Source organism: Zingiber officinale, chromosome 8B, assembly GCF_018446385.1.
Source record: "Zingiber officinale cultivar Zhangliang chromosome 8B, Zo_v1.1, whole genome shotgun sequence".
Lineage (NCBI taxonomy): Eukaryota > Viridiplantae > Streptophyta > Magnoliopsida > Zingiberales > Zingiberaceae > Zingiber > Zingiber officinale.
The window spans coordinates 53,580,803-53,590,018 of record NC_056001.1 but is presented as its reverse complement, the minus strand read 5'-3'; the positions used below and the strand labels follow the sequence as shown (position 1 = coordinate 53,590,018).

The 9,216-nt window shown below is 34.5% G+C and overlaps 1 protein-coding gene across 4 annotated transcripts; it reads right to left on the bottom strand.

Moving 5' to 3' along the window:
* Positions 1-1,804: 1,804 nt before the first annotated feature.
* LOC122015371 (probable receptor-like protein kinase At2g47060) lies at positions 1,805-8,357 on the bottom strand. Of its 4 annotated transcripts, XM_042572229.1 has the most exons (9): positions 8,158-8,357; positions 7,723-7,986; positions 7,369-7,470; positions 6,429-6,688; positions 6,230-6,356; positions 5,567-5,840; positions 3,362-3,494; positions 3,175-3,261; positions 1,805-2,006 (listed from the first exon to the last, which is right to left on the bottom strand). In XM_042572229.1, the coding sequence occupies exons 3-9, from the start codon at positions 7,436-7,438 to the stop codon at positions 1,899-1,901; spliced, it is 1,059 nt and encodes a 352-aa protein (XP_042428163.1). In that variant the 5' UTR covers positions 7,439-7,470; positions 7,723-7,986; positions 8,158-8,357; the 3' UTR covers positions 1,805-1,898. The 4 variants fall into 4 exon arrangements, with proteins under 4 accessions (XP_042428163.1, XP_042428162.1, XP_042428164.1 ...); XM_042572228.1 differs by lacking the exon at positions 7,723-7,986; XM_042572230.1 differs by lacking the exon at positions 7,723-7,986 and having other exon boundaries at positions 3,368-3,494.
* Positions 8,358-9,216: the final 859 nt, after the last annotated feature.

The window sequence follows — 9,216 nt, the reverse complement described above, 5'->3', positions numbered from 1 at the left end:
GCATTTTAATTAAAATAAAAAAAAAACCAAAGTGAGGTATTTTTTATGATTTGAAAGAAGAAAAAATCTTTCAATTTTGCCATTAATATTTTGTAAAAAACACATGTATTTATTTATCATCAAAATATCATAATTCAAATATTAACTTTTGAGCATAGTTTATAAAATCATGATCATAGATCGTTGGAGTATGTGATCCTACAATTTAGAAGTATAAATTGATTTTGAATAGTATAAATTGATTTTGAATTATACTGTAGTAGGATCGGAACATAATTAATAAAAGTTTTGAGAGACTATAATTTTTAATTCAAATTAAATCATAAAACCTATAAATATATCAAATTAAAGTTTATTTAGAGATATGCAGTTAGTTACCAGGTTTACTCTTAATTGTCCCATTTTAGATTGAAAAAATATCTTTTAAATATTTTTGGAGGCTTATTCTTTTATTATTACCTCTTTATTTTATTTTTTTTACGGGTTAGAATTTTAAGATTATTTAAATATTTGTTTAATTATTTATAAATTAGTTTTTATCAATAATATTCTCTTTTCTTTTAACCAAGTGACAACTTGATGACTTTTTGAATATTACTGTTTAATATTCTATGAATTAATTGAACTTTATAAAATTATTTTTGACATTTATATTTAATCAAAGAATGCATTAACTTTCACTATATTATCTATTTTATCGACTTTTAAATTTGATTATCTCTTAAACCAAGGGAACACTCTTAAAGTTAAGAATAATAATAATAATAATAATAATAATAATAAATTATTATTATTATTATTATTATTAAAAATTTATATTTTTCATTGTGATATGAAAATATAAATATTATTAGAGTTCGAGTCCTCTGTCTTGAATTCACGTGTCCTCAAGTCCTCTCGTCGATCGGATAGTTGTGACACCCTTGAGATGTGTGCAACATCCTCACGTTGTGCACGACATCCTTGGGATCTGATCTAGCCCATCCGATCGATGAGTGAAATAAAAGGGACATGAAAGTTTGGAATAGAAGATATGAACTCATATATGTTGATAATAATATATCTAATGAATATTGACAGTTACATGTATATGCAAAAATTATTAATATATTTATATGTAAATAATTTTTTTTTAGATATTTTTTAATTACTAATTATATATCATAATTTTTTTTTTTTAAAAAATCCCAAATCGATTTTACTTAGTATGGCGATTCTATGAATTATGCTTTTGAGTTTATTATAAATAAAAAAATTAAAGAAAAATTGAGATTTATGATACACTTTAATTCTCATTTTTTAAAAAAATAACTAAATATGATGAATTAATTTAAATATGAAGGAAAATTCTATAAAAAATATAAATTTATGGAAGAGCTATAATAAAATCATTTTTTTCAACTATCAAACTTAGCTCAATTCCATCTAACCCAACCGATTTGATTTAGATAGACATTCATCCGGATTGACATACGAAAATAATAATTTAGTGTTGTTTGGAAGTAGAAAAAATGAAGATTATAACTTTGCATTTTGACGCATAATTTCTTTGCTTAACTTTCAATACATCGTGATCAACTTGAACTATATCTCAACTAGCTAAAAAGAAATGTCATTGACCGAACGTAAATAAACAAGTAACTATAAAAAAAACTCACAAGAGTTCTTTTCACATGAAATATATATATATATATAATTTTAATATCTTGCACGTAAGGCGCCTATCAGTGTATATATATATATATTATCAAATAACTAAACGATCTTATATGTGTGAGGCCTTTCATGCGAAATGCAGTGAGAATAAAGAAACTTGCATCAAATACTTAGCGCAGTTCAAATTCTGAGTATATCATCTACATTCTGCATTAAGGAAACATTCCATCGTGCTTCAGCATCTATGAACACATCAAGGATTCATTTCTCCTTAGTGCCTTGACAACATGGCTCATCTCTGGGCGATGATCTTGGTCGAATTGCAAACACGCACTAGCGATGGTGGCCATCTGCTCCTCCGGAGAGCATGAAAAGAGAAAGAGAAAAGTGATGGAATAGTTAACAACCCTAGTTTTAGGATAAAGCTTAACAATTAACTTCAAGCATGACTATTGAATTCACAACACAAAACAAACGCTGAACCTTTTCGATATTGGAATCATTAAGAGATAAAAATAAGCACGCAATGAGATCGAAAACCATAAACCAATGTTTTGGCTTGGACAGCACAAACAATAGAATTTCGAAAACAAAACATCACCGAGAACATAAACTGGGGCCACTGCAGGTAGTTCAGTTGTATCCTAGCTTGAAGAAGGCGAGGTGAACTATTTACCTTTCCTTCTTGTTCTCTTAGTATTAATATGTTCTGATCAAAATATAGTATGATCATTACAGGATTCTAATGGCGCGTGAGCTTGTGGTAAGTTCACGGAATAAAATTGCCAAGGAAATAGAAAACTATTCATAAGGAACGAAATTGACAAAGAATAGATATTAAGTTTACTTAAATGAAATAAGATAAATGCTTCAATTGATCCTATCTTTAGTTTGTAGTAATGTTTGTGTGTGTGGCTAACTATTCCTAGTGAACTCAATTAATGAAATTAACAAAGAATGAAATATTAATACATATGCTGAGTTTGGTTCGTGACGTAAAACAAATGCTCTATTTGATCCTATATTTAGTTTGTCGGAATGTTAGTGCGCAAGTGTTGCAACTATATATATAGCAAGAATAGATATTCTCAGAATACCTATTCCTTATGATTAGGGAATCACAATTCTATAGAAATTAATATTTCAATCATGATTCTCTAAAAATTGATATTCCAACTTCATTTTGGAACTAAACATACGAATTTATGAAAATTCACAGAGAATAGGATAACTATTCCTATGAAGTAAACAAACAATTATAGTATTAGTCATGTAATCTAATTGGAATCACACAGATGTCCAGTAAACTTGCTTCGTATTCATTAACTACCATCTATGGCACTAAAAGTCAATCAGGTGGCATAAGATAGAGCAAATATTACAAGAAAAAGTTGAAAATATCGGTTAGTAACAGGAGAAAAAAGGTGGAAAATAGAACAGAAAGTTGTCAATGATATATGCTAATCATAAAGCAGGCAATAAGAATGCAAAAGCAGCATGGGAATTTGTAAGTTTTACCCATGCCACTGACTTGGGAGGGTACTTTCCTCTTAGCCTGTTATCTACAATTTCTCCCACCTTATCGTAAGCTAGCTTATCTGCTGCCTGCAAATGGTAGTTCAAAAAGATTGTATCTGCAGTAGTATAAGTTCAAGAATGAAGGTTGTGCACACTGTTTGTGAAGTGAAACAAGTAATATACATACCCATACCACAAGACTCTGCTCTTGATGTGGTCTACTCCGATCGAGGGGCTTACGACCAGTCAAAAGCTCTAAAAGAACAACGCCAAAGCTGTAAACATCACTCTTGGAAGTTAGCTGTCCAATGGAAACAAACCTGCCATCCAAGAAACAAAGCTTCAGCTTAAGGTCTTTGGTTCTATCCAGTATCCACAATATACTGTTGAAATAATTAGTGATATATGTTTAGTCCCACATTGAAAAGAATGAAGATGTTTGATAGGCTTATTAAAGGATGTGCATCAAGTGTGTTGTATTTAATTGGTGACCTTGGTAACCAAGTGCAGCATATTTATATATATGTCAAAGATGGGCACGTGGGCACAGATATTAAATTCGGAATGAATTTAATTTTGAATTTTTTGGTGAATAGATGTGACAGTTAACGTGTCCATTCATGAATAGGTGTCTCCACAACCTTTCTCAAAGGTTGCATTGTTCACTATATATACATCTTTTTAACATCTTCTCGGTAATCACTTTTCATTCTCTAAATTGTCTTGGAGGAATCTATAGAATTGCTGTCTATAGATTCCACATTGTTTTGAGTATCCTGGAGGGAATTTGTCGCTAAAACCCAGCAGCAACATAGTGGGGTCAAAATTTCCTTAAGGAAAGTGATTCACGCTCAAAACAAGTTTCATCTTCGGACTGCTTCCAACATATACTTCTGCTACTACAACAAATGCAGCTGGTCGAGGATCTAATCAGTAATCACGTCTGAGCTGGAGGAAGCCATAGCTTATTCTCTCCCACTAGTGCAAGTGTGTGCAGGGAGGAGCTCTCCCCTGCCATTTCCTTTCCTTGACCGAGCCAACAGTTAGAAATTGAGACGGGCAACCACACCCCCCTAACCAAACAATGGAAGATCGGCATGTATCCTAACATACTCCCACGATGCCACCTGGACTTGGCATGCCTGCCACCTCACTCGATCTGTGGCCCAGTATGACGTCAACAGAGGTGGTCTGCTCAGCTTCCATGTCATGGTCCAGGTGTGCAACATGTTTTGGCAGTATAAACATCAATCATAAGGCCTATAAAACATGAAAACCACCTCTTTTTTGACAGTGTGCAGTAGTTGTCAAGAAGATGAACTTCGCCACAACCCCCACAACCAGCTATATTATCAGGCCAAAATCTTTCACCGAGCTTGGTGACCCTACAAAAACCTACTCCAATCGCCCATCTGGAAGGTCTAGTCATTTGTTAAAATCAACCTTAACAGAATGAAAGAAAGCAAAAGGCAATAAAGGAGGCTGAACACTTCGCCTGATCTTTCAAGCCCTGCTGTGATTTTTGTTGTAGAAATCCCAATCAGCATGATTTCCCTACCCTTTTCGGTACAGTATACGTACCAAGTGTAGGCTGTCGGTGTTAGCAAAAATATCATTTTGCTGATGCATGTTGGGGCAATCAATATGGCATATTGATTAACATCCAGAATAAAGGTCTGAAACCTGATTGATGGACATACGAAGTACTCTAAAACAAAACAATAAAGATACCAACTCTGGTTTTCATCAAACAGTTCCTTTTTTGTTCACTCCTAAATGGAGTAAACAATTGTCATCGATTATCATATCGAAAGAAGGCATCGATCAAAGTGCAAGTTGAATCTGTCAGTAAGTGGATTTCATGACTCGAATTTGTGTTTTTAGTGCAACATTTCTATGATCACGGTTAGTGAAATAGTCATATAGGTCATATGTTTATAATCAATACCAATCATAAGTTGGTTTGGGGAGTTGAATTTTCTTGCCCTATCCTCTGGTATCCAAAGGAATAAATAAGGGAAGGAAATATTAAAAAACAAGAAAAAAAGACATTATTTTTAGCATTAACAGCTTATTCACCATCGATTCAACAAGGACACTTGCTTCCTCATCTGATTTTCATTTGTTGGGTTTCTAATGCTTTGGATTTTCCTTTCTTTTCATAAGCTAAGAAAGAAATAAAATTTTACTAATTTCAATAAGCTTATCTTTAATTGGCAGTGATCTTGAACATTCATAGTTAGACAACAGATCTTCTTTCTTTCAAATAATAGTAATTTCATTGCTCAAATCTAAGCTGAAACACCACACCCACTGCAAGTATTTGCTAACAGAAATTAAAGTAATGACAAGCTTTTTGATCTACTGAAAAAGAAAATTTAGACAAACTTACTCAGGAGCTTGATAAACAAAATTTCCAAGAGGCTGGGCAGACCAAAGACTCAATCCTGTGCCAGGAGCCTTAATGGAGAGATTAAACTCCCCTAATTTCACAACATCACCACTAAATAAAAGTATATTGCTGGATTTGACTGCACAATGGATAGCTGGAGATTTTGCTTTCTCATGTAAGTATTCAAGTCCTTTTGCAGCCCTTAGAGCAATTTTAACTCTTTGAGACCATGACAATAGGGGACCTGGGGATGCCCCTTCGACGCCTTTTTTTCCTGTATAGAATATGCAGTTTGTTAACAAAGCACAATGATCATCTGGAAATTAAAACTCAAAAATCAGTAACAATAAGACACCAAGGTTTGCCATTATTTTTTGACCATCTAAGGTAGCAAAGATATCTCCAAGAGACGAAGATTGTGCATTGGATGTGATCCTGATATACGTTAGTGGTTAAATGACCATTTAAGGTATCTCTGTGCGGATCATACAAAGGCAATCTTTTTGATAAATATTATATCTAACGACTTTCATAGTTTAAAAATATTTTATTCCTGATAAAAGAGTACCATACATGAAAAAAGAATTCTTTTTACCAGTCATGAAATGAGTTAATACATAGTTTTAATGAGTATTGAGGTCACAAGATGGAACCGTTTTATACCATGCAAGATATCATGAAGGGATCCCATGTCAGCAAATTCGTAAGCAAGGAACCGGGTATTCCCAAAATAACCATAACCAAGCAGTTTCACTATATTTTCATGCTGCAAGCTTTCTGTCATTGCTACCTGTGAGTTTCACTATAATAAAAATAAAGTTTGAACAAAATGATACAAGTGAGCAGCATTGGTCATACTTACCTGTGTGAGAAATTCTTGATCTGTTTTCCCAGAATCATCTAACATTTTTATGGCAGATTTTTGCCCATTTCTTAATGTATCACAGTAAACTCTTGTGTACAAACTCGATCCATCAGAAGTTACATTGCCCAATTTTTGCATAATTACCTTTATATCATCTGTGGGAATGGCAGGAACCTCAATCGGTAGGAGTCTAATAGGTTTTGCTTGAATTCTATCGTCTGAAAGCAACAGTGAAGGATGATCTACATCACTGTCTCCTGCATTTAGTTAAATAAAACTTAGTATTTAGTGGTTGTGAAGTATGTGAGTGGAAGAATCAATTTTTTAACATGTTATCATTTGAAAAGGAAGTTACTACCTTATGATGCTATAAGAAATAGTGTATCAGAAAGGGCTTATAATTTTTGAAGCACCTTCGCCAGATGTTTCATGTGAAATTACAGAAAAAAAATTCTAAATAGATATGATTGAAATAACAATTATGATATCATAATATATATTTTTTAATCTAATTAACCCTAGCCATGTTGGGGCAGAACAAAAAAGCTGAATTTTGTGAATGATCAATGTGCTAGCATAAATCTGATTTGATCAAACAAATAGAAACAAGCAAGATATCTCGTGGGCACAACCCAACCCAATCATGTAGCCTCTAACTAACTCATCATGAATGGGAAGACAAGAATGAAAACCGAAACCGGCAAATGTTACACTCTTCTGTGACTGGCATACAAATTAAGAGAAAACAAGGCATTTTAACAGCATTAAGTGGTACTTGATTGCAAAGGCTGTTACGAAAAAAACTGAGCATTTCAACAAGAGTAATTCCCAAACAACAGGATGTATCAGTAATTATTAATCCAATCCTACAAAAGAAATTTTTAGTTCCTCTAAAGAAGGGTAAATAATATGTTCAGATGTTTACTCCTGATATTACCTTTTCCTTTTGTTGTCAGTTTATGAGGAGTTCGACGCCGAGTGCCAATATTTTTTATAATCAAGCACATGGTCCCTTTAATTTGAAGTGGCTGCCACTATACTGAAATACCCACAACACAACAAAAAAGAGGGCTTGAGATCAGCAATTTGCTTCCAACATTTAAACCATATAAACGTAAAAACGCAACTCTTCAGAACAACTATACATGTGAAAGATAAATTGGAAAATGCATTTAGCTTGGCAAGGATAGAAGACGGCCATGCAAGGGGATTGAAAACATATAAATTCTGCAAAAGTAAACATGATTTCGACCAAAAAGCATGATCTGAACAACAAAATACAAGTTCTCACCAAAGTTTGATCACAGTTGACAACTGGCACTTCACTCGAAAGCTTGCATGTCATGAACAGACATAAGCGTCTAAGGGAAATACTCATCAAATTCCTCTATTTTTTTAAAAGGAAAATTACAAAAACAAAAATAAAAACTGCAAGGATGTTTATTAGATTTGAAAGGGTAGAGTGCTTTTCGTCTTTCTCAATCTTGCTTAGCATTTGCTGTTTGGAAAATGTCTGTTACGGCATTCTCCTTTTTCTTCACCATTAGGAAGCAATCTATGGCAAAACAACGATGGATGAAGGAATGTTAGGTTCTATTATCAATTCATCGTAGCATCTCAAGTATCATCATCGACTGGATGGTTCAAGTCCAAACTAACTCCAAGTCTCCGATCGCAGCACAAACTCATTCTGGTAACGATCGAGGTTTGACATACACATAGGTACCTGGCGGACAAGCGGGGAGGTATATGGAAGCGCGCTAGATGCAGACGGCGGAGGAGGACTGGAGGAGACACCTCCGGCAGCAAAATGGTCAATAGAAGACTGGAAGCGGCGGCTTCTGCGTTCCAGTCACCTGCTCCTTCTAGTCACCTCCCTAATTTCATTTTGCAAAGTCGCCTCACGTTATAACTGGATCCGCGGTGGCCGGTGGGGATGGAGCGACAGGAAATAATAACTGAAGGGTATTTTCGTCAATTTAATGTGGACGGATGGTAGGGTGCCTTCAATAAAAAAAAAAAAAAATCCAAAAAAGGTTGTCCGATGATGCGGACGGGATCCTTGGACCATACTTCTGGTCTATTTTTACAGGTATAGTTCACATCCTTTGAATCGTAATCTTTAATTCGTTCTTAGACCGAAAGTTATTAATAAGTAAAATTTAATGGATCTTATTTGTATAATAAGTTGGGTTCATAAGGTTCATCTTTTGGATCCTATTTTATGATCCAAAATATCTAAATCTGGATCCTATTTATATAACAAGTAGAATTTAAAAAAATCCTACTAATAAATAAAGTGGTCTAAGGATGTGTCATTTGTATTTACGGTCGTATCGTGGTCACGATCCGATCGTAAATGGTTGCGATCCCTTCTTGGATTCATCGTCCCCATCAAGTTATAGTTTTTATTTGGAACGGGCGATCGGATGTTGTCCGAAGGACACCTTCACTCGGCGCCTAGTAACCTGCCCACTTATCCATCATCGGAGGTCTCCGGCCATCTGCTCCGAACAAAAACTATAACTTGATAAGGACGGTGAACCCAGAAAAGGATCGCAATTATTTGCGGCCAGATCACGGTCGCGATCCGACCGTAAATACGAGTGGCATATCTCCTGGACCATAAAAAGGTGGTCCAAGAGATCTGTGCTTTAGAGGACCCATCTTATCGTTGATGCAGTAGGGATCCTCTGGTCCGTAAATTACGAATCAGGGGATGGTCCACTGATGAGAACCCTTGATTTGGATGGATTCCATCTTTAAATAAGCGGGATCCATCTAA

What these genes read in the sequence shown, in the direction of transcription:
- LOC122015371 (XM_042572229.1), bottom strand. Translation starts at nt 7,438, where the DNA reads ATGTGCTTGATTATAAAAAATATTGGCACTCGGCGTCGAACTCCTCAT. An exon ending in ACTGACAACAAAAGGAAAAG is followed by an intron (nt 6,689 to 7,368) that starts GTAATATCAGGA and finishes AACTAAATGCAG; the next exon opens with GAGACAGTGATGTAGATCAT. An exon ending in TTTGTTTATCAAGCTCCTGA is followed by an intron (nt 3,495 to 5,566) that starts GTAAGTTTGTCT and finishes CTTGGATGGCAG; the next exon opens with GTTTGTTTCCATTGGACAGC.